The 26031-nt window shown below is 46.9% G+C and overlaps 2 protein-coding genes across 4 annotated transcripts in view; one reads left to right on the top strand and one right to left on the bottom strand.

The window, feature by feature from the left end:
• LOC119172231 (cholinesterase) overlaps nt 1-26031 on the bottom strand; it is a 306247-nt gene that overhangs the window by 77642 nt on the left and 202574 nt on the right. The gene's annotated exons all lie outside the window — the stretch shown is intronic.
• LOC119172233 (uncharacterized) overlaps nt 1-26031 on the top strand; it is a 64672-nt gene that overhangs the window by 23535 nt on the left and 15106 nt on the right. The window contains exons 3-4 of the mRNA XM_075893354.1: nt 13827-14029; nt 21398-21849. Coding sequence (XP_075749469.1) covers nt 13827-14029; nt 21398-21814 — 620 coding nt within the window. The 3' untranslated portion in view covers nt 21815-21849. The remainder of the gene's footprint in view (nt 1-13826; nt 14030-21397; nt 21850-26031) is intronic.

Here is a 26031-nt window from a genome sequence, read left to right on the forward strand (position 1 = left end):
TATAAAATATCATTGGCTGCAATCAGTAAGCCTATTTTTATTGAAACATGTGTATCATACGCGATAGTCTAATCAAAAACTTCTGGAGAAGAAATCTCGGGAGGAGGGGGGGGGGGGATATCACGGCACCTCACTCCACCTCTCCGGAATTTGCGCCTCTGATGAATCAACATCGAACTAGCGTACGAACGGTAGTGCGCTGAATTATGCCTGTGTAGGCTTGAGCACGTACACGAGCCGACGTAAGGCCGGTGGCATTGTTTACGTTGTGTAATCGGCAACCAATAAGAACCAGTACAAAATACTGACTCTGAGAGCGATGTCGTATATCATTAAGGAGTTCATTACTTCGGCTAGTAATCAAAAAAGCCCCACAGTGGACATGCACTATATGAGAGAGGGTTGGACAGAGATACTTTGCACTTGTTAGATGTGCGATACACAATGTAACTCGTCCGGGAAAATATACAAGTGCAAAATAGTAGCAGAATAAATGTTAATTGATTTATATGAGGTGTTTAACATCCCAAAACCCCCATATGATTATGGGAGACGCCGTAGTGGAGGTTTCAGGAAACTTCAACCGCCTGGTTGTTTAACGTGCACCCAAGTCTGAGCACACGGGCCTACAGCATTCCCGCCTCCATCGAAAATGCAGCCGCCGCAGAATAATAAATGTATCAGATTCGGTACTTGCCGTTCGTAGATATGTCTATATATTACCTAACTCATGATTATAGTTTCGTTGTTTGAGCTGTCACCTGTTGAAGTGTTCCTCGCTGTTATTCTTCCTTGGATCTATTATTAGACTTTTCGGACTCCAGGGCATTTCAACAGGCGACCCTGGGGCGTAGCAACCTGGAAGCTTTGTCCACGCGCATCTTTTCAAACCCTGTGTAACATGGCGTTGCGAACATGACGTCTAATTTACATTCAGAAACATGAAGTTTCTTATATGCTGCCCCGGATTCCTTCACGACATGTGTCGTCACGCAACAGCGCGTTATCATCGGCCATTGACCGCATTTGCTGCGGTTTGTGGGAAAGTCGAGCGTGTATATACGCCCACCCCGCGATATTAACATATCTCAAGGAGCAATGTATAAAGCAGTTGCACCTGTTGCAAGGTGCATGTTTTATCGAGCACGCACAGTAAACTGGTATTTTTGTCGAGAGCAGCCGGACTGGGAATCATATATAAGATACCGGGTATGTAATCTTGATTCCCCGGTGTCATGTCAATTTTTCTTTTTTTTTCTTTTGTTATGTTTGTGAGACGCCCTCGCTTTCAAGGACGAAACATGATAAGATTCTGACTACACACTAAAAAACAACGTTTTTTCTGCTGTCTTCTTTGTAAACTCTACCTGAGTCGAAAGTTTAAAGTGGCGCTAGTTTACATAACCCTTCATATCGGAGTGACACCTGGTTAGCTAAGAAAAAAAAAGAGAAGGTGCAGGAAAGGTGCCGAATAGTCACGTTGTTGACGTAGCAGTCATCAAACTCAAGAAAATCTCTCACTCAACTGCTGTAGCGCCGAGTCGTATTCGCTTGAGCAATCATGTGAAAAACATGCTCGCGACAGAATGTTGGTGCCGGGTAGTACTTCACGTGCGACCTTTCATGCCTTGAATAATCTTGCTGCCCTAACCATGACAAGCGAAAAACGGTGATGCATGCGCCCAGGGTGGTGTTGCTCCGGATGGAAATATATTCTAAAGCGATCTAACCGACCAATCGTGTAACGCTTATTAGTAACAAAGTGAGGAAATACAACTCAATGAAATTTATTTGTTTAGGGGCTTAATAATTTAGTTAGTTAGTTAGTTAGTTAGTTAGTTAGTTAGTTAGTTAGTTAGTTAGTTAGTTAGTTAGTTAGTTAGTTAGTTAGTTAGTTAGTTAGTTAGTTAGTTAGTTAGTTAGTTTTGCATCGTGTAGCCCCCTTGGTGTTGTTCCAGAAATTGGGATCATATGTCATACCTCAATTACAAACGAAAGGTCATAAAAATATCGCACGAACTACCCCAGCCAAAAAATTGCCACGTTCAATTGCCAAGTAAAAAAAAACGAGTTTCAAGATCTAAGTTGGAGTTTGATAAGGTAAAAATCTTAGTTCAAGCTCTAGGAGTATCAAAAACAACCCATTTAATGCAGTTGTTTAAGGAAGGTAGACATTAAATCAATAAATAGAAGAAATAGGCCAGTTCCTAACTGGAATTTGCATAAACTTTGAACAATAAATGATATGCCCTGTTGACTGGAGAGAACGGTTAAGACTATAAAAAGAGGTAAGAGGTCTCGAGGTTTGAAAAAGCAGGCTACATTACCACTAAAAAATGCGCATTATTATGGCCATCGCTTTCGATGTTATTTTGTAGCGCTGCACTGTTTTGTGACTTCGAATGAATGGAATATTGAAAATTTCTTTTTTTATTACAGTGAATAAAAATTACTTTCGCTTGCTCTCCAGCAAAATAATTTTTTTTGATTTACTTTTGTTCAAGAATATTATTTTTGTGCGTAGAGTCATGCGTTCATGATTTCATGAAGTAACACCTTCTTTCTGTGTAAACGTATATTACTGTGAGCCCCTGCCTCCAAGCAGTCAATTTTTCAAAGTACGAGTACCATTAACGCGCTCATGCTTTAGATTATATAAATGAGTATTACCCATAAATGAGTATTACGGATTATATCAACATAACTCAATAGTACGGGTAACGCATACGGAGTGACCCTTAGCATTGTTTTTACTGCGCTGAAGTTCAACGACAATTCAGAGAACTTCCTCTGCTGACAGTCAACCCTGCTTCCCCGATGTTATAGTAGAATTTAAGCATTGCCGTTCACCACGCTTTCAATGACGCAGCAGTGGCTTATCGAATTTTAATAGGCCAGTTGTGTTTCAGAGGAACGCAATGTGTCGATTTGCACTCGTCAAAATACAGTGAATAGTTTGTCAACTGTATTCGCACAGTAACTTTAATGTCATTCGTTTTTGTATAGGGCAATAACCTTACAGTAATTTCTCAACGATAACTATTTTCGGGAAATCACCATCCTGTGAATATGTAATGAGAGGATGAGAGATCTGCAGTATCGACGCATCTGTGTGTGTGTGCGTGTGCATAAGCTCTTGGGAACACGAAGCCTCAGTGCAATCAATTGAGACGGGAGCAAACAGCAACAGGGTCCCTCGTGCATTTATCTAACAGTACTTTTTTGATTCCCCCCCTCCCTCCCACGCTGCATTTCTGACGGCTTTCTGCTCTCAAAGTGGCTTTACACTGCCTAGATTGGAGGCATCGGAACGTCACGCTTAGTTCCAATACCTCGGATCACATGGGCAGTGCAAACCACTTTTAATGCAGAAAGCTTGGTTGCACGCAGTGTCACTACAACGTTCAAGCGACTTCCTGAACGTTGCAGCAACGTTGTGTGTGTCGAGATTCAGTGTTACTAGGAAACTTTCTGCAGCTCGCATCCTCTTGCCTTGCAGTGCCGCTGGGATCGGCCCGCCATTTACCAAGACACGATGCCAGGGGATGACGTCATCTGGTTAGGTCATAGTAACGCCAATACGATGCTGTGATGTCCTCATGCACTTTGGCGACCTGTCACGTCATCGCGACGTGATGTAGTTAGGTAACCACATAATTGATTTTTCCTCGCATCACTCGGGTCGACGCATTCGACGGTCACTTCTCGCGTTTGATGAGGCGTCGAAGGCTATAGAGCAAGTAAAAGAAAAATTGAGCGGCACTCCATAAATTAAGGCAATTTCCCACTAGTATCGCCAAACTTGGAAGTGCAGAACTGGGCATCCTTTTTTTCTTCTTTAATTTTCTCTCACTTTCCTCCCCTATATTTTTTTTTCTAGGTCTCTTTCCTAGTTTGTTCTTTCTATCTTTTTCTATTCATTCCTGGATATTTCAGTTTTTTTTATTCCTGTTTTCTCCTTCTGCATTGCTATTTGTCACCTACTTTCTTTTCTTCAATTTTTATACGTGACCATGCCTTCGTCCTATCAAGCGATGACAGCCCCTGTTCCTAAAGTACTCCGCAATGAAAGAAGACGAAGGCTTTCGACTCATCCTATAGCAGGCACCACGTGGCATCCAGTGAAACGAACGTTGTCTCTAAATCGCCAGTGCGCTCGAGAGAGACACGGTCGCTCTTTTCAAATAGTCGCTACCAGACATCACCGCACACCCAGGCCACGCACAGGCAACCTGTGTCCGTGCCGTCCTTGAACGAGCAGTCCTCCGGGCGCGCAGCTGGCCACGGCGCGGCGTGCATGCCTCACAGTACGCAACGCGGGGCAGACGGCGGTTCGCGGACGATGACGAAATTAGCATGGCGCTGTTACGACGGATGCACAGCGGGAGAGGAGGAGGAAAAGGAGTGTGAAGGCGACTGAGGGAGAGGGAGATTGCAAAGCGGCGCCACTCTGGAAATAGCTGGAAAGGTGCACTCTGGCGTTGGGGCACCGATGACTGCGTGTTTTTGAAGTCGAAACAGCGTTCTGTTGTTGCTGCTGCACCAACTACCCTCGGTGTGCCGGACCGCGCGCGCTGCGCCGGTCTGTTGGCCTTGGTGCTCCGCGGCGTGAAAGACTCGGCGTTATGTAACGGTGACATGGCAGATTATGAGACGGCTGATGCCAGTCACCATCCAATCCTCTGTTCTATTTATTTTTTACATGTATTTAGACAGCAAGTCAGGGGTCGCTATGTGGGCGTGATGGCGTTCTGCTTGCTCGTGTACCGCTTAACATGCAATAGCGAAAAGAGCGAAATGTGAATGTGGGCAGATAACATGAACAACTTCGCTATCCGCACTGGCAATGGTGATGCTGACTTGTAAACAGGGGCAAGCAGTGCGATGACGAAGGCGGCAAACTGTGAACAGACGCAGGAATCATTTTTTTGTCAGGCTGCATCCGTAAAACTTTTCATCTTTCAAACTCGTTAAATGGTTTAGCATGTCGATCAACACGTGTATGGTAATTAAACGGTATAGGGGAAACACGTATCGGCGGAAATGGTGGCATTCGTGTCAACTTTTGCGCAAAGATTAAATTGTTTATTTGATTTACTACTGCTTATTTCTAGATTGAGGCTCTTTTATACTGCTGACCACCCACATTGCACGCATACGCTGTGTATTCTTTCTCTACGTTTGTGTGCGTTCGTGTACTCGAACGTCGTAAAGACTTTTTTTTTTTTTTGATGCGCTAAAAAACACGGACAAAAACAACTATGCTACTGCTACTAGCCCGAATAGGTGCACTATAGTGCACCTATTCGGGCGTACGTGCTGACATTGCACACATATCACATATATATGTGATATGTGTGCAATGTCGATACGTGTGCCTACATAAGCTTGTGCACCAGCGTCCGTGCATGTGCGATTTTGCACCCGCGCGCGTGTATGTCTGTGCACGGGACGTTATTTGTGCGTGCGTCCGTACGACTGCTGCACGTAAAAAAAAAACGCGATGGATGAGTAAATATCCAGTGCTGTATAAAGAACCCTGCACACATACCGTGAGAAAAAAAAAACTGAATCCGTCGCTCGACAAACAAGCGCGCTGCTAAGCACGAAGTGTGCGAGTCTCGTTTACATTTGCGCGCCACATGGGTGCATGACCGCTGAAGGCGCGCCCTTCCCAGACATCGCTTGGCCTTGAAAGAGAAGAAGCCGAGCGTCCGACGCGAAGAACCGTTTTTATTCCGCCGCGTGTGCAGGGAAAATGCTTGCGCGCGTGCATTCGCACTGCAGCCCAACTCTCGGAATTAACCGCACAAGTAGATACAAAGAAACGAGCGCCCGTTGGCTAATCTGTTTCTTCCCGCATTTTCTAGCCTAGTGAGGCTTCCAGCTGTCGGTTTTCAAAGAGTGGGTTTGTGTACGGCTTTTCTTTTCATTTCAAGGACGCCTTCGAGTCGTGGAAGGCGCCGTTCGCGTATACATCCATTCATGTCGTCATGCCAAGTTTGTGGCGCGGCAGAAGAGCTCCAGCGAAAACGCTACCACGTATGTCGACTAGTGGTACGGGCTTCCGAATTAGATCAACTGATTCTGGGAACTCGATCCATTTCTGCAGTTCCAACCGCCACAGTGGCATCCTACTCGAGTGGTGTTGAGAGGTGACTAATGCGTAAATTAACAGTGGGAAACCTTAGTTTTGCAGGTTTTTTGTATTTTTGCGTGGATCAGTCACAAGTAAGCACAGACTCGTTTATTCGATTTACGACCTTGTCCACTCACGAAAACTGTACCGCACTCCGCCCGCGGTGACTGGTCTGCAAATACGTGATTTCTTTTTGTTTTTACTTCACTGGTCACCGCGAGGGGATATAGAACATTCTACTTTTCATTCTCCAGCGTGTATCTTATGTGAGCAACGCGAAAACGAACGCTATTTCTCTACAAATAGCCTCGTACTGTGGAACAGCTACTTGCCGCTGCCCTGCCACCCCCCTCCCCTTCCCCCCTAGAGCACAAATTGTCAAAACACAACGCGTACTTTACTCACCTCCCTGCATCGATGAAGACAGTCCCAGACACTCCCTTGTAGAGGGTTCCCACCCCTATCCCTGTACTTAATAAAAAGCTCCTGACGCAGCTTCCTGCTCAGAAGTTCATTCAAGGGGTCGAATCATGGCCGCGAAATGCGAAGAAGCGCGGCAACAAGCGAACGTCTCTAGATTGTGTTGTCAGGTTTTAATTAACGGATCATGAAATATCGCTGCTCTTCCTTCTCATCGTTCTTCCTTCTCATACTGTGTGCAACAGTTCGTCGTCGCCATTTTTTCCCCCATTCCACCTTATCTATGATAATGATTCCAGCAGATGAGCCGACTACACATTTATACCCTAGCATGGGGAAAGAGTTTCTGTCTGCTTCTTTTTCTCCTTGATTATTCTTTCCCGCTTGAACCCGGTGGAGAAGGCATGCGGAGACGAAGCGTGGTCGGTGACACGGGGCGGGAGACCAGACCAAACCAAACCGGACTGGGCCGGCCCGACGCGTCATTCGATTCTTGGGCTCTGCTCGAAGTTCACAGCGCCATCTGTACGCTCGGTTGGCGGCGTAGCCTGTTATAACGCAACGCCGACCGGACGCCGACCTATACGCTTGTCAAGGGAGGAACGCGCGCCAACGATTGCCTTGCTTCCTCTGCGCGCACGGCTTGCGCACTTATCGACGCACCCGCATAGTGAAGCACATTCCGCAATCCTTCGTGCGTACTTTAAATGAGAACAAAAAAGCGAATGGATGTTTCCAAGTATCACGGACCTCCATCGATTCGTTGTTCGTAACGTGTGTGTGAAATAGTTATTGCAAAATAGGGGGAAGCTAATGTAGCAGTAAATCTGACTTACTTGTGAGTGGATTCACCAAGACTTCCACTCCCTGCCACCGAGTGAGTCCAATTGAGATAAATGACGGTGAGTCAGACAACGTGAGCTGTCCTTCCAGCATCCTTGAGAAATGAAGCTAAACAGATTTTTTTTTTTCGCCTCTGGAGATGCTTCATAAAATGGAGACATTGTCGCTCATTCAAACAAAAGTGCACGAAGTCACGCAGTCTCCTTTCTTCTATCGAGCAACTCTTTTTAAATGTATGACAACGCATTCATCTCACATAGAGGTGTTGATATTAATGAGCAGCTAGAGGTGAATCGGATACAGCATCTGGGTTAAGAGTACGATTATGCACGCTGATTGAACCGAACATCACATATACCTACGACCAATTACGCAGTGAGCTCTTATTTCCGTAGAGCACGAGCGCTGTTCCAGTAAATGCCTTGCAGCTCCTGTGACGAGTCGCTGTGCATGTGCATCTACACTGTCGCAAAACTCACGGCGTAACAATGCATTCGTCGAAGACGACACGAAGGCAGAATCCACCTCATTCTTTTGTTTCTTGTCGGGCAATGTGCTATCATGTGACATCATGTGACGTCACACGGTGGCACAGTGCGAATCATGATGCGTGCATGATGTGATGGCTCGTCATGACAAACGTGACATCAGATGCCGTCGTCATTACATGACATTGTAGCTTTGTCAAATTTGCAATGCTTACTAACCTGAAGGCCACGAAGAACCACGTTAGATGCGCCGTTAGGTGGCTTTCGTTGCCTCCCGGATAATACGCATTGCAAATTTTTGACAAATCTGCAATGTCATGTGATGGCGTCACCACGGGATCATTTTCTGCATCGCTTGTGTAGACGCCGATGGTCAATTTTTTTTCCGTTAGATTATGCATCCAAGGCTTGCTTCTGAAAAAGTGGGTAACAATTTAGAGTACCAGGTACTCTACTATAGGAGAGTCTCGTGGGCCTCCCACAGGATGAAGTCCTGTATTCCTCATCGATGACGGATCTACGCCTATGATTCAAGTCACAACGCAAGCTTTGCCAGATATTAATCTCGAATACCGCGCAGAAGACACCCAAACGATGAATGACACCGGTACCACACCAGTATTGTCCTAAACACTGGCCTTTCTTGATCCTACTGCTTCTCGTGTGCCAAACTGATGGACAAGTAAAACACGAACATGTGTGGTCACGCACTTTACTTTTACAAAGAAGTTCGAGATTATGTGCATGCAAGTCGGGCATTTTGAAGTTCACGTGAGATGCGAAGGAGCGGTAAACATATACAAAAGGTGGTGCCAGAGCAAGCTGTAAGTTGAAGACATGTACGATGATAATTAATTTCATGACAGCTCGAATCCCGATGACGGGTATGGTCGTCATTTATCTTAAAGAACGGATTTCATTGCGGCCTTTTATGGGCACGCTGCGCAGGAACAAAACAGCATTGTGCCCTTTCGTGGTGGAAGGCGTTCTTGATATCAAAGTACCGTGGTGTGCAACTTTATTTGGAATTGCGCTGCCCTACCCTGGCGTTCTGCATATAAACATCGAGAGGGGTGGTATTATGGTCAGCTCTTTACAGATCTAGCGGCGCGCCGCTCAGTTTTCAAATCTCCCTTTCGCGCTTTCGCGCAGCGAAAACGTGTCGCTAACTTCGTTCAGTGGAACACGCCGTCAGAAGAGCTACCGACAATACTGCGCGCTCGCCCGCACAGCCAAGCGATATAGAAGCGAAAAAAAATACAAATTAGAAAAAAAAAGTCGCCGCTCCGTCGTCCGGTCATTCCCCTCGTGGCCGCATCCTGTGGACGACGCCGGCAGCTCCGCCTGGCGGTGTCTGTGAGTGCGTGTCTGCGGTGTCTGCGCGATCGAAAACACCAGTCTTCTTTTTTGCATTTAGTACGCTTGTCTGGCGCTGGTGCGGGGAAAGCCTGGGCTTCCCGCCCCCTCCGTAAAGAAGGCTACTACCCTTTCTCTCGCATGCCCGTCTGGCTACCCTCGCCGCGTGTGCGTCCTTGACAGTAGTGTTTTCATTTCCGCGAGAAGTCACGTGACGGACCATGCCCGGGGCGCGTGCGCGGCCGCTTTTCTCTCGGCGCGCTGAGCGCGCTCTCACGGACGAGGTAAGCACAAGACAAGACAGCAGGTGGCTTGACACAGCTCGCGCCGTTTCTCCTACAGTCATTTGTGCGCCATGGCGCACGCCTTCGGACTTTCACAATAAAGTTTTCCCAAACCAAACCAAATTTGCACGACAATCCTAACATCGTACTGCTACTGTACGTAGTGCTTCCGCTCATAATGTAGGCCCAAGTGGCCTCTAATTTTACCTTAAGACGCACAAGTGGGGTAGGAATGAGGGGCACGGTAATTTCCCGACGCAACCCGGGTCGCGAGAACAAGGAGAACGAGAGTGTCGGTGTGGTTATGTACCCGAGTGCAAACAGGGCCTCCCTCCATAGCCGCCAAAAACAACTGCGCCTTTCACGCGGCCAACGCCACTGCCTCTCGCTCACGCGCTTTGGGCCCAACGGCAAACTTCGCCAGACGTAACTGAACCGGCGGCCCCCACCAAACGCATTTGACGTTTGGGAGAGAGAGACGGATAGAGAGAACGACGGTGGTAATGACCGGATGGCTCTGATGCGACGCCTTGTTCGTTTGCTGCTCTACGAGGTGTGTGTGTGTGTGTGTGTGTGTGTGTGTGTGTGTGTGTGTGTGTGTGTGTGTGTGTGTGTGTGTGTGTGTGTGTGTGATTTTTAACTCTGCGGCCTTTTATTGTGACCCGCTATCCTTTTCGCCGCGATGTTACATGATACCAGTTCTTGATCCCTTTCCGCAATAACAACCACTGCTATGTGTGGGGAAGGCATGGAAGAATAGCGAGCGGCTTTCACCGACACCGATCGATTCACTACCACAAAGAAGGCTCGTCATTGAGCGAGTGAAAGACAGGGTTTCGCATACATAGTTTCGTAAATCAGCCGTCGAGAATAATGGCAGGTTCGTATTACCACTGTATTCAGCCTCGAGCTCAAAAATAGACAGCAATCAATTCATCAATGCGCGAAAAGAAGTTTGGAATGGCTGGTCTCTACAGGTAGCTGATGAGTGCTTCGAGCAGCGAGTTATGGCCTTATATTTTGCTAAATTTTCTCTTTTACTTTTCTATCGTTTTTGTCATCAAGCACAGAGGTATCTCGCATAACCTACATCAAAAGTGTTACTAGAGTTCATGGACATCTTTTGCATTAACGTATTAAACACCAAGGTTCGAAAAGACGTGTGCGAAAACGACACGATGGCTGGCTTTCTATTCGCATTTGTGACGCTGAAACGATGCCACTGTCACTACCTTTCATAATACCACGTTACCATCCACTATATATACACCACTGGATTCAAGGAATACAAGTCATTGTAACACAGTGGTTTGCAGTGACGGCTTCTATAAAAATCTCATACGAAAGCCTTTGTTCGACGTGTTTGCCCACTTTTCTCACAGGTCACAGACCCCCACTCAAGCGTACGCGACGTCAAACTAATTATTAGCGCTGAAGCCGTTTCACTAATCAGTCCTAGTAAGTCGATCGCAGAAAACTATCATCATTTTAACGTCTCACTTTGCGGCATACCGAAAGTGTATCATCGTAAACAGGTATATGCCACAAAAATTGGGTAAATACCACTGCTCACCACTCCCTACTGAAACGTTCCGTATGCGAGTCCAATAATTCCATATGTTTCCATAAAGAATACATATGTTTCCTCTATATTTTCCATATACTTCCGTAAGATTCTTACGGAAACATACGGAATTATTGGATATCGCATACGGAACGTTTCAGTAGGGCTGGTCCACCAAAAAGAACATGACAACAGTTTGCCCAATGAATTTCTGTACAATGACGGTGGCGAGCCGAAGACCCCGCTAACGCACACTGAGAGAGAATACCAGAGAACGGGAAAGGCTATGGCGGCAGCGAAAAGGCCCCGAAACGATGAAGGGCCTCCGTCAACGACAACGTGCCCACAGTTATATGAGAGGTGCGCAACCTCGGTTTCAGCGCGAGTTTCACTGTCCGGAGTTTGGGCATCCGTGTCGCATCCGTGACTATCTGTTGTTTAACTCGAACCCCTATGGACTGCCAATCAAAGTAGAATCAAATTAACATCACCTAATTAAGCCTAGCAACAAACTAGAAGTAACCTAGGAGCAGCCAGATTAGTCTTAAGATTCATACATTTTGGGTGCTTCAAGACTTCCATGGCTTAGTGAAAGCTTCATTCATTTTATGTTTTTATTCTGCTCGTCTTTGATATTATAGTGGTCCAATATTTTAATTATTTTTCTTGTCTGAGTTTGTGACTTTTTTATCCGAGTTTGTGACAATCTATAGTGCACAAGAGTTTTCTGTGGTATCACTAAGTGACCAATTGACTGTTTTGAAGCGGTTAACGCAAATCAGAAGCTTCGAGAAAATCAACCCAACCCCGTCATATCGTTTGCCACCCTTGAATTATCCGTGAAAAACTTTCGGTCTCTTGCATCGAAACTCTCATCTGCAACGCTTCATAACGCTTCATATCTGCAACGCTTCATAAGATACTAAAGTACCGATCACTTAACGCTTTCCGTATTGGGATCCTGGTAGCGGGGGAAACGCCCAGGTAGTACAGCTTCGAGTTATAGTCACTTCGTCAATCAGACGACGGCATGCACTCACTCATGGCAACTTTTCTCTTTCACTACAACTGTACTCAAAGAACTACGGAAGCTACAAGAAAATCAACGTTGCGAAACTGTGAACGATATAAAGGCAAACTATGATGCCAAAATATTGACCCAGGCCAAGTACAGTAGAAAAATGACAACACAAGGGGAATCTAATTATCATTTGAGCAAGCATTTCGCAGGCCTAGCGTAGCCCGTTAGCAAGATAACCATTGATCATTAAGAGTAACAGCCTAGACACCAACAGAAGGCAAGCGCGCAAGAGGGAAGCACAGAGTTAGGCCGACAGATGAGGTCACTTTTCCGAAACATGGCAGCAAAAAGAAGTTTGAGAGGGAAAAATTCGTCAACATGAGTTGTGGACTCGACCCGATGTTTCGACGTGCGTCCTGTCGAATAAAAAGAACTAGCGAAATTTATTTATTTTTACTTATGAAACAAAGCAGTTAAACTTATTTCATTAACCGCAATTTGCTACAAAAATATGCTGAGAACTTTATTACAACTTTATTGGAGACCCTTCAGTAGTTCTGTCACACATAATGGGTAAAAATAAACCACAGAAAAATCTAGGAAGACGATAACGTTTGCTGTAAAACACCACTTTCACAGATGCCTAGTATGGTGCCTCAATGCCAGCGTGCCCTCGTAGGAACGCTGCTATCGAAACTCCCTACAGATGCCCTATATGGAGAGCCATCTCATTCCGCTTACTTAAGGAAATGCCCTCCACGCGAAAAATTCAAGTTGATGGTAAAAAAATATTTGCTCTAGAATCAGCTGCACTTGCTCGTCGAAGCAATGGCCCAACTGGAGTCACTCGGTCTGAAAAAGGTAGTGCAGAAAAACGAGCCCCTCGGATACTTCCTCTTATTTCATATTTTAATAGCGAGGACTTCGTTCCGGCAAACTTGATGCCTTAGGTAGCATGCCAGTGTTTACCGCCACATTGTGCGAAGATGCATGTGTTCCGTATGGCCCTCTGACCAAAAAAAAAAAAAACAGTGTTCCACACTCGCCGCCAGGGCTACCAGTGGCTCTGGCTAACACCCCGAGGGATGCATACCCCCTGGTAGGAGCATGCATAAATATCGTACAAAATAGTGGACGAGGGGGCGCTCTGCGTCGAAGAGCATTGGACGCATGATGCGAAGGCTGTAGACTCAGATCCCATAGACGGAAAGGGCGATATTGGTTCGCATGATTTCTTTTCAAGTGATAATAATTAAACCAGAGTTGATAAACTATGAATAGTGTACGTTATGCTTTCCTTGGCCTAATGGTGAGCCGGTTTTATTAGCACTGTAATGCGTTACTTATGCTACTCTTGCAGATGAACTAATATCTTAATACTTCGTATTCACCATAACGATCATGTTTCAGTGCGTATTCGTGTTGTTCTTATTTAGTTTTGTTGCTTCACCGGAGCATTCATTGTACGTGGGTCAAGTCCGTAAAGTGCATGCTAGCGCCTTCAGTCCCGATCCTTTCGGTTTTCTCTAGGAAAAGTGGAAATTTTGCAAAGAAAAAAAAAAAGTCTGTGGTGATGACGTGGCCGCAGTAAGCGCAGGACCGCCTTAGGTGAAGGTACATGGAGATACCTTCGCACTGCAGTACGCGCAGTCTGGCTGATGTTGTTGATGACGATGATTACGACGCAGACTGCCACTTTGTGTGCGCGCAGTGGCCGGCCTGTCGGGAGAGTCATTCTGGAACACAACGCTACCCCGGCTGCACCCGAGCAACCTGCGGTTGGTCAACCTGCCTCCACCTCTGGCTTCAGCCCATCACCCGGCTGCAGCCCCTCCACCGCCGGTGTCCCCGGCCTTCCCTTGGCCCTACACACCGGGCGCCTACGTCGATCCGCACAGGCAGCCGACGGCTCACGTAAGTAGTCTCTGTTCGCATGGATTTCTCCAACACCTTTTTTCCTCGAGTGGTAGACGAAGAATGAAACAATGCTAAATATGGGAGGAGGACACATACAAGGCACTGTTTTATTCTTCGTCTACCATGCAGCACCAACCAGCCCAATCAAGCCTTCTGTTCCGCGGCACTCTTTGGTGGACGCAAACGTGCCACAAACTCGCTGAAAGAAGTAAAGTGGGGGTGGAGTGGAAAGTACGACAATGTGCTTATCAGTGCATTGCTTAACGAAACATTCGTGACGTCAAGTGAGAACGCAGAAAGAGAAACGACAATAGACACGATTGGGAGCCGGAAGCGTGATCAAAGCTTGTTCACGTTCTTTTCCAGTGATTTCGCTTCTTTGGAACAATCACCATCGGCTTGAGTTGCAGCTATGTTATTGGTATTCGCTGAACTTAAGTGTGCCTGGTTAACCTCGCTGCCTTTTCTTGCATTTTTATCTCTCTCTCTCTCTCTCGCTGAACTTGACGTGATTACAGGTTCACGTGCAGGTACGTTGACTTGCATCACGCAGACGCAGGTAATGAAAAAGAAGGCGGGGGAGGGTGGGACTCCAATGGCGAGTTGAAGATATTATAGGATTGTAACACGCTTCCGGTGAAGCCACACCGGTCTAAACATCGGCGTGCGGAAGACTCGCAAGTTTTCGCTTTAAGTTTAGGCCTGTGACGCCTGAAAGGCCTGCAAGTGGTAGATTTCAAATTTATTTGCAGGCGAGAATTCCAGACGTTTGTGACAATGATATTCACAGAAATGCTGTTGCTGTTCTCTGGACATGGTTCATATTCACTGCTGGGAATTGGACGAGTATTGGGTGAATTTCTCTATTATTTTCACTAGGGTGGTAGTGCTAGATGTTAGATATAATCAATATACTGATTTCAATTACAAGTAATGAGTAACGAAATAATTAAAGCCAGCAGCAATAAGCGAGATATTCTATCAGTCTCTGTGATGCACTGGCCATCCGATATGCTCCTTCCTAGTCTTCCGGGTAACACCAATAAGTCTATTTCACAAGAGCACTGTAAGAAAAGTACATGCGAATCCATCAACATGAAGTCGGCTTATTCTAACATGCAACGCCATGTAAGCTCATAGAGATATAATACCATCGCGGTTCTTTGCGTTTCATTGCAAAGTTATACGCCATTCTCCTGTGCCTGAGCAGAACAACGCAAGGAATTTCAGTGTTTGTGGGTCTATTTGAGCCAGACAGGATACATGTGTGACTGCGGTAACAACCTTGGTGGTCCACCACTGTCAGCATTGCATTCGTCGCCTCTGGGTAGCACGAGGCAGGTTCCGGTGTTTACGGTCGCTTTCAAAAACACGTAATGTGGAATCGCATTAAAAACTTTTATGAAGAACTGTCTTCAAAACACGCAGTTGACCGAAGACATGACAATTGGTCATTTCATTGTCGTGTCCTTTGATAATGCAGTTAGTTAAACCAATATCCAAATAAGTGCGCCAGGTGACGAGCGTCCACCCTACGTATGTGCACGAAAGAAGTTAGAGATCGTCTTCTATGCTGGCTAGGCCCACTATCTTTCGCTGTTTTTTTCTTAGAGAGCTTCAGCGACTTTGAGAGTATCTATCTATCTATCTATCTATCTATCTATCTATCTATCTATCTATCTATCTATCTATCTATCTATCTATCTATCTATCTATCTATCTATCTATCTATCTATCTATCTATCTGTCTGTCTGTCTGTCTGTCTGTCTGTCTGTCTGTCTGTCTGTCTGTCTGTCTGTCTGTCTGTCTGTCTGTCTGTCTGTCTGTCTGTCTGTCTGTCTGTCTGTCTGCATTTATCTATCTATCTATCTATCTTCTACCTATCTATCTAGCCGCCTACGACATTTAGCTCCCCTGGCCGTTTCGATAGTGGTATCGATACCAAAACTGGTATAGCATAACATGACTGTATTACGAGCTTAATTGTCTAGTCATAATATGAAAATCAAGACATGTATGTCACGAATGTCATGATTGACATTTCATGGTATTGTTGTTCTTGCGCTTGTTTCGTTCACATGACATATTGCAAAACTGGTATGGTATGACATGACTGCATGGGAAACAGGTGACAGACCCTAACATGGAAATCATGACATGCATGCCATGTAAGTCATGAACATTTGCTACGCTCTTAGCGTGCTAGCGGCCATTTCGCTAGCTCCACATGCACCAAGTTTGGTATCACGTGATGTGAATAGACGACGAAGGTAAATGGCATGTGAAAACATGATAATCATGACATGGAAGTCATGCACGACTTAATTTACGTCCGCTTCGTAACGTTGTGCTGATTTTGAAGTGACATATCAAGCTTCCACATTCGTGCTTCACATATCATTGATTCACACTGTGCGTGGGATCTGCCAATTCATTTACAACTATCACTCCTTTGAGGACAAGCGATTTCCATTCGGTAAGCCGGACTCGTGAAGTTGATTGGTTCTCTTCACCATTGAGTACCCGCCATCATTAACACGCTGTGTTCATAGCCCCAATGTCTCTGTTCACCACTGTTCCGGGAAGATTCAGAGTAGAGAGAAGGGAAGAAAAAAATATCAGGAAGGTAGAAAGGGTAAATAGATTAAGACCAGTTTGCTACCCTACACAAGGGAGGGGGGAATGAGGGGGTAAAAGTCAGAAGGAGACACATTGCACATAACACACACCCCCCACACGCAGTGCAGCTTTCACAGGCGGTCGCACAGTGATGTTGCCTTCAAGAATTGTAGAAGAGCTCGCGTGGCTTTCTGGTCTAAAGTACTTGAAGGTCACGCTCCCCAGATCTTCTCCAGAGTAAAGGGTCAATCATCCAGCCTCCTTAAGGCACACTGGAGAGTCCGGCGATCTTCTTCGAAGTCTGCACAATCGCACAGGACACGGTCGAGAGTTTCCACACAATGGCAGTTATCACAGTTAGGCGAGTCAGTCATACCAATGCGATAACCTAAAGAATTGTTGAAGGCAACGCCGACCCAAAACCAACACAGCATTGTATCGTACCGTCGCGAAGTCTTTGACGGCACCTGCAATTAGAGTAATGAGGGGAGGTTCTGTGGGCGTCGAGTGGAGTTCGGTGACAGATTCCAGTGCATAAGTGTGGTATTGTGCGCGATGGCGCGAAGTTCTTTTGTGGCATCAACTCTTGACAGGGGTATGAGCAGTGTGGATGCTCAGTCGTGGGCACAACGGGCAGCGTTGTCGGCGAGGTGGTTACCACCAATCCCACAGTGACCAGGCAGCCATTGAAAGATTATGTCATGTCCGTGTTAGTGGCGCGATGACAGATTTCATTGATTTTAGATACCATCTGATGGCAGTTCCCACGTCTTAGACTTCGCATACATTGAAGGGGCGCCTTGGAGTCACAGGAGATAGCCCACTTAGCAGGGCATTCTCGCATAACAAATCTAATTGCGGCTAGAAGGGCGGCGAGCTCGGAGCCCGTAGATGTTGTGACGTGTGAAGTTTTGAACTTGACGCTTATTGACCGATGTGGAATCATAAAGGCGCCCGTCAAACTTGCCGAGACTGAACCGTCCGTATAAATATGAGTTTGGTTTTCATATGATATATGCAAAAGGTCCAATGACATCTGCTTGAGGGCTGCAGATGATAGGCTAGCTTTTTTGTATATCCCCGTCACTTGAATGTGTACAGGGGGTCTTTGCAGGCACCACTCCGGGCATAGCGGTATGGTTGCGGGTGAGAATCTCCAGGAGATAGAATGCTGGTTAGCCGTCACCACTCTGGAGCACTCTGCCTTAAGTCTTTCTAGTGGCAGGCTAGCAAGGTGGTGGTTAGGCTGTATGAATATATGGCGAATACGCGCCCGGAGTACGTCGACAGTTATATAGCTCTTAATCAGGTGGCCTTTGGCAATGGTAATAGTTGAGACCGTGTTAGCACACCTAGGCAATCCCAAGCACGTACGAAGAACTTGGCCTCGAATGCTTTCAAAGACCCGGATGTTGGTTTTCCGGCATTTAAAAGCGCGGGTGTGCTATACCGGAAATACCCCAAGAAGAACGCTCTGTACAGTTCAAGCATGGCTGATACGTATGTTCCCCTTTTGTCGGCGAGAAATTTCATTATATGGGTGATAGAGCTGAGCCGCTTCTTCAAGTGCAAGGTGTGTGCTCTCCACGAAAGATCTCTGTAAATAATGATGCCCAGGAATCGATATCTCGTATACGAAATTCTGACATTCTCGACGGAAACAGCATACTAGAACATCGCCTTGCGAGTGAAAGCAACTAAGGCGAATTTCTTGGGGGAAATTCTCCTCAGCCCTCGAGCACGAAGATACTTCGACGTTGTTGGCGCTGCTTTTTTGGAGCCTTGCCCGTACCTGGGGTCACGGCACTGTCGAAGCCCAGATGCAGATGTCATCGGCGTACACAGAAAGGCTGACTGATCGAGGCAGAACTCGGGCAAGTTAAGTAATCGTGAGGTTAAACAAAGTAGGGCTGAGAACTTCACCCTATCGGACGCCACGAGAGGTGTAATGATCTATGGCGCGGCCTTCTTCAGTGTGCATGAAGAAGGATCTCTTCAATAAGTAGCTCTGAATCCATTTAAACATTTCTTCACTGACTGCAATATTTTCCAAAGCATCGAGAATGGCGTCGTGCATTACGTTGTCGTAGGCCCCTTCCACGACGAGGAACATAGCAACGGATATGCGCTTGAGGAATTTCTGTTGTTGCACAGAGGTCACAAAGTCGATGAAATCGTATATAGAGGAACGGCCGCGTCGAAAGCCAGCCATAAGCTATGGATATATATTGTAGTGTTCTAGGTACCACTGGAGCCATGTGAGGAGCATTCTTTCCATTGCTTTTTCCCCACAGCTAGACAGCGCAATAGGTCAGTATAATGCGAGGTCAAGCGGCGATTTTCCAGGCTTGAGGATCGGTACCAAGTGGCTGGATTTCCATATCAGTAACGACACAGTCAGTCCATGACTGGTTGTAGCATTCCAGTAGCAGGTCCCAGCCCCGTCCTCCGAGATAGCATAGAGCAGCATACATAATGCCATCCAGCCCAGGTGACGATGAACGCCTGCAGGTAGCTAGGGCCGCGCTCAGTTCCTCGAGTAAGAAAAACACATTTAGTTCAGGGACACGTGCTACATGAGCATCGCCGAGAACCTCATCTCTCACTGTGACCACATCACCCACAGTCCTCACGCAGAAATCTTTGGCAATGTCAACTTGCAGGCGGCCTTGTTGGGGAGAGAGTGTGCTCAATGGATGTCGTTGTTGTGGATTATACCAAAGGCCACGTACCGTTCGCCATATAAGAGGCATTGGTTTGCGAAGATCGAGTGATCCGCAAAATTTCTTTTACCGTCGGTCCTCCAGCTTGTCCATTGGACGTTGGATTTTCTTTTGTAAACGTCGAGCATCTCAGAGGTCATGAATTGAATTAGTGCGCCTCCTCTCAGCCCACCTCCGATTCGTTCCTAATCGCTCAAGTTCCACATCGAATTCTGTGCGGTTTGATCTGGCGTAATGGTGCTCTTAACCGCTTCCATTGCATTTCCGATTACCTCCTCCAGGCCGCACCTGACACCTTCGCATGCCTCATCCAATTTCGTCTCATGCATGGACCAATTCACTTTTCTGTGAACCTAAAAAGAGGAATTTGCGAAACCCGTGACCTTCAAATACGTCAGAATATGGTCACTGCCGTGAGTATCAACACTGGTGAACCATCGCACTTCTTGGGGGAATTGCCGTGACATCGGCGCCAAATCCAAACAACTGCTGTTACTAGAACCACGCATATGCGTTGGACCACCGTCATTTATAATGTGAAGTTCGGGGCTTTTGGCGAAGTGAGCAAGTTTCCGGCCCCTCGAATCAATTTTGGTGCTACCCCAAAGGAAGTGGTGAGCAATAAAATCACCAGTGATAATCCAGGGACCAGATCTAGCCGTCACGATGTTATGCAGTCTTTCACCGGAGAGCTAACCAGATGGAGAGATGTAAACTCCGATAAGCGTTAAGGCTACCTTCTGTTTTGTAACACGGAGGCACACGTACTGATTTCCGTTGTGGGGTTGCACCAACTGCGGAATGCAGGTTAGGTCTGAGCGGATATATACAATTACTTTGCTGGGTTCGCCATAAGTCGATGAAGTGAAGGATTCGTAGATAGAGCTTGATCGGTTTTGATAGGTTTGGTTCGCATATTACTAATATAGGAAATATATTGCAGAAAACATACAGGCGAAAACAGGAAATCCGTGATTTCAGTCCTCTAGCATTACACTATAAAACCGTGGCACTACGTGCTTCTTCACGGAATGAAGCCGGCGGACGAGCGATTGTGTCTACGAAAAGTTGGCAAGCCCTGCACTCAGGGCATACAATACTTGCACTGCGCATCGTGCTGTTGGGTTGTTCATATCACCTACACAGGTGCGTATTGCATCGATGAGAGACTTGATCATCGTCAAAATTTCACGGCCATGCTCTCGGGGCTCATCCGGGCGGGATGCGGGGCGTAGTGCTACCGGTGCGCTTTGCACCTGATCCACAGTAGCTATTCGTGGAAGTGATGCCCATGCTTCTACCACAGTCTCCTTTCCTGGTGTAGTATTCGCAGTGCACGTGTTGTTTGTTTTCGGCGTTGCTAACGATGTAGATTCCACCGAAAAGGGCTCTGCTTTGGTAGGCAGGCTTTCTTAACGATCGTGTGCGAAGAGAACGATGTCGCCTGACGACAGCAACTGCTTCTCGGTGAGTCGAATGATCCGCGACCATTCCCTTTAAAACCGAAATTTCCTACTTTATTTTTGGACACTCCTTCGATGAGGCGTCATGGGGCCCTTGGCGATTCGGGCAGTTGTAAAATGCACATTTACACTTTTCGGCAAAATGTGGTGCACCGCAACCGGAACACGTTGTAGAATACGGATTCGTTTATACCTTTGTTTTTTTCGTGTAGTAGGCGAGCAGGTGACATAAGATAATCGAGAATAATGATTCATTCTGCGCCTTCGCTTTGCTACATGATATAGGCACATGATAGCTCCTACCCTGGTGCTTAGCTTTGTGCCTTTTACACGGACACTACGGCTACACGTGAAATACAAAAGCAATCCTATACAATTCTTTGTACAATGAAAAAGTGATTACCTAATTAATAATTGAGTGAGTGATAGCATCCAAAGCACAGGGTGAGCCTGCAGCTACTCTGCGCTCTCTTTCGTACGTAATGTCTCTTCCCGAGCGGTTTTAAACGAATTGATGCATGCGGACATTAGACCACAAAACCTTTCTTGCCCGATGCAGCCGTCGTTTGCTCTGCCCCCGGCGCCACCAGCGCCGTACGTGCTGCCGGCAGCCGCGGCCCCACCGCACGCAGCCTTGGGTCTGGCTACGCCACTGTACGAGCCACCTACCGTGGTGGCCAAGCCGCCACCACCGCCTCCTCCACTGACAAGCTTAGTGACCTCGGCGCCTCTGTACGACGCCGCGGCCGCCGTGGTCGCGGCCACCGCAAGCACCGGCGCTGCCCTCGGAGTCGTGGGCGGTGCGACCAGCGGCGGCAGCGGCAGCAGCAGCAGCAGCGCCAGCCGGCTCACGCCCGAGCTGCAGGCGGTTGCGGCCAGTCCAGTGCCGCTGGACTACTCGTCCCAGGCGGACTTCGGCGAGGAGTACATCGACGTTCAGGGAACCGCCACCCCCGGACTACCAGGACACTCCTGAATGCGGCTACAGCTGCCCGAGCAGGATTTAGACAGGTGCGCTGCTGTTTTACGGACCTTTTTGCAATTGTGGGTCACAAACTCTACTAAAGTAGCAACAAACCGGGAGGTATACAGCTCATGGGCGCCGCATTTAGACAGGTTCGCTGCTTTCTTATGAAGTTGTGTGCTTGGCAATTTTTATAGAATAGTTATCGGTCACGAAAGCTCATGACAGACTCAATGGGAATCGCCTGAGATCTTCAGAGTTAAGAAATAAGACAGTCTTGCAGCTTTGCCAGAGTCGATTGGCGAGTCTCGTTGGCGAGCCTCGTACCACTGGCGAGCCTCGTTACTGAAGGGCCCTTACTGCATTTATTGAAATTGTCTGTGCACATTGAGAATCGTTCACGCCAGGAGGCGGTTCCTGAACCTTCCAAAAGTACGTCCTACGATTCCAGGACTGCAGAAGAAATCAAGTTTGCCTTAGCTAGCACTACAACAATTGAGCCTGCTTCTTTCTCACGAAATATATAGTAATCACGTGCACATATACATCAATGGTTCAAACACAGCGTCTAGTTCTGGCGGTGCGGTGGTGAGACCAGCTCGAGAAGTAACCCTGAGAATCAAGCTGTCACGTGTCAGTACGTCTACGGCGACAAAACTTGCGGCTCTGCGTAGTGTCCTAGAATATTTCGCATACCAGAAATCGAGTAAATGGGCTCCGTTTTCCGATCTGAAATCGGCCTTACAGTGCATGCAGTCAGTTGTTCGACAAGGTTGTCGCGAACAACTCACGCACGAGATTGTCAAGCTTCATCCCCACGTCATAGAAACAGGCCACGAGGTCAATTTCAGTGGCTACCTGGTCATCGTGGGTTCAGTGGCAATGATTACGCAGAGAAAGTGACTCACACATCCCACCAAGAAGAGCACACCCTTCCGATTCCTCTGTCAAGAACAGACGCTGCAAGGCAACTTTGTCACCTGGCACGTAGTCTGCGTCTGCTGGAGTGGAACACTCCAAGCTATAGACATACAAGACTCCACCACATAAACCTTCAAATGGAACTTCGACCCCTACCCGGACTTCGTCCAATTGAAGGTAGGTAAATAATAAACTTTATTAAAGACCCAACGAGAAATTACTGGCGCTGGTTAGACCTCCCGGAGCTGTTGTCCGCGGAGCATCGTGCGATATCCTCGGCGATAGCCCTGGCTCGCTGGACAGCCCAAATTTGGTCCACTGCACGTGGGCTGAGAAGAGCGGCTCGCCAACGCTCAGCCAGTCCTTCTGGGGTACACTCACGCTCGTACCAGTTGTGGCGGCGAACACCGCACTCTCACTCCCAAAGTATATGGGCCATGTCGGCTGACTCGTGCCCGTACCAAGGACAGCCGGGTGACGGGTGGAGTGAGGGACACAGTCTATTAATGTGTCGGGGATTCTCAAACGTGTCGGTATTCAGACGCCTCAGATCAGACGCCTGAGACCTCTCTAGCTGCATGTGGTGTGGTGGGTCAAGTCGTCGCGTTTTTCTATAATGGTTTAGGATCTCGTGGAAAGTAACCATGATGTCCTTGCAGTCCTGTAAGACCTCGGTGTCTGTTATCGTCGTCGCAGAGGTAGTATGTCCTCCGACCACGGGTGCCTCGCGTATGCTTTATGCCACATCACGTACGTTGCTGCTTACGTCAATTGGAGTAGAAGCGAAAGCAACAAGCTGAACACGATCATTCGCAGGTTTTACAAAACTGCATTAAGCATACCTCACTACACGGCCAACTGCAGGCTCTTTGAGCTGGTCGTGCACAACACGCTCGCTGAAATCATCGAAGCTCAGAGGATTACGCAGCTCAAAGACTGTCGGGCACCAAGACCGAAAGAACCATCCTCGACTCCCTCGAGATTCGTTACCACGGGATCCGGGACTGAAGTACGCGCTATTGCCAGTGATCAAGAATGATATACTCACAGAGAATATGCGCAGAAACATGTGCCCAGTACACGATGCCGAAAGGCGCAGATGCAGAGTGGAGGCGATCCTCAAAGAGCACGGCAGCCGAGAGGGTGTCTTTTTTGTCGACGCTGCTAGATACCCCCGGCCCGACCGAAGACAACAGCAGAACGAACGAGAGCAACAACAACGCCAATCGACACCTGCCTTCTCTATGGCGGTGGTCGACACGAGGGAACGAACGCTGATGACGGGATCTGCGAGGCTCGCATCGTCTGAGGTGGCATAAGAAATGGCCATAGCCCTCGCAATAATTTATTGTGGAAACGAGGACACTTTTATCGTGAGTGACGCATAGATGGCGGTCCGAAACTTTACGAAGGGTGGGTATCTGTCGAGGTGGCGCACAGGTTAAACGCCAGAGCCGATTTTAAGCCTGGCGCGATTGCTGCCAAGTCTCTCAAATGGTTCCCCGCGCACGTGGGAATGCTTGACAGTGACCAAAGATCTGACCTCCCGTCGACCCACAACGAGCACGCCCATTTCAACGCGAGACTGCTAACCTGCCGCGACGCAGACGAAAGGGCCGCCGATGTCCACTTGACGCTTCGCTTCTTTGCCGGCTTTGGTTGGGGGTTGCCTTCACAAAAGCATTTACAACCCTCATTATAATGACGGAGAGTGCTTAATGCGAGATCAGCGGCACCTAAGAAGGCATCGACCATCCGCTTTGCCATTCGCCTTGGTTTGCCTATGATAGACGAAAACTTTCTGATGCGTTTCGACAATTGGACGATCGACCACTCTCTCTGTAGATGCTGCTGAAAAACTGTCCTCGTCTTTCGACAGCTCACGAGGCAGTCAATGCCTTTTCGTGCTTTATGAGGACTACAGGCTTTTGTGAACGCATTTAACTTTATTTATTTATTTATTTATTTATTTATTTCAAATACTGCCAATCCCTCAGAGGAATTTTTACAGGAGTGGGAGTAAATTCATACAAAAATGTACAAAAGTATTGCGAACAGCAAATCTGTAATAAATAGACATCTAAACAAATAAACGAAAATTCACTCTATATTTATGCACAGCAAGCAATTACATCAGGCAGACCACAGCAACAGCAAAAAAACAATAAAGTAACAATAAACAGAGTGACATGTGTCCACGTCGGACAGCTTCTTCCACGAGTTCAGAGAATAATTCTAGCGTAGACTGAATAACACTAAACTCATCTAAAGCATTCTAGTCTCTTACGGCTCGTAGAAAAAATAGAAGCGAAATACATTGTTAGCAGGAAGAAATTTTTCTAACGTGAATTTGTGTTTCCTTCGTGTGTTTCTGGCAAAGCTGTATGTAACAAATGACCAGGGGTTGATATTAAAACTATTGTGCAACAAGGAACACAGGAATTGCAATCTGTGCACTTTTGCTTGGTTAGACAAAGTAGCGAGGCGAGCCAGCCGAAGACGTTCTGTTGGGTAATCGCTATGCCTGTAACGATTGAAAATAAAGTAGACAACTATCCTTTGTACCCGCTCAAGCGCAGCGATGTTGTGTTCAGTGTGCGGAAACCACACAATACTGGCGTGTTCCAATGTCGGTTGGATGAGACTGCTGTAGGCCAGAGAAGGTGTTTCAAAAGTAGATCCGGCAAGCGATCGTTTGAGAAAGAACAACTTATTCATAGCTTTCTTTAGAAGTTCGCTGCACGTGCGCATTCCAGATTAGGTCACTGCTTATTGTCACACCCCAATATTTGAACTGTGAAACGTTTCGTAGTAAGGTACCGTTGATACTGTAAGAAAAGCTAAGTGTTGATTCCTTGTTTGTTATGTCCATATACCATCCTCTCTGCATTTAACACCATTTGCCAGTCTGAACACCACTGAGCCACTTCGTACAGAGAATTACTGAGTTTTATTTAGTCATCTTCAGTTTTGACTGTGTGGCATAGACCACAGTCACCTGCAAATAGCCTATTGTTTACATCGACGTGCTTAGATACATCGCTTATGTAACGTAAGAAGGTACATTTACATTTATATACAGTAAAAAAGAGAATTGGGGCAAATACAGAACCCTGTGGTACGCCAGATAAAATGGGAACAGTATTAGATACATGGACATTGTACTGTACATACTGGTAACGGTCTGAAAGGTAATCTTCAATACAACGCGTGAGTGGTCCTTCTGCTAATAGACATTTTAATTTAAGCTTGAATTGAGGAACACGATCGAAGGTTTTGAAGAAGTCCATAAAAAATTGTAGCATATC

This window comes from Rhipicephalus microplus, chromosome 4, assembly GCF_043290135.1.
Source record: "Rhipicephalus microplus isolate Deutch F79 chromosome 4, USDA_Rmic, whole genome shotgun sequence".
NCBI classification, from domain to species: domain Eukaryota; kingdom Metazoa; phylum Arthropoda; class Arachnida; order Ixodida; family Ixodidae; genus Rhipicephalus; species Rhipicephalus microplus.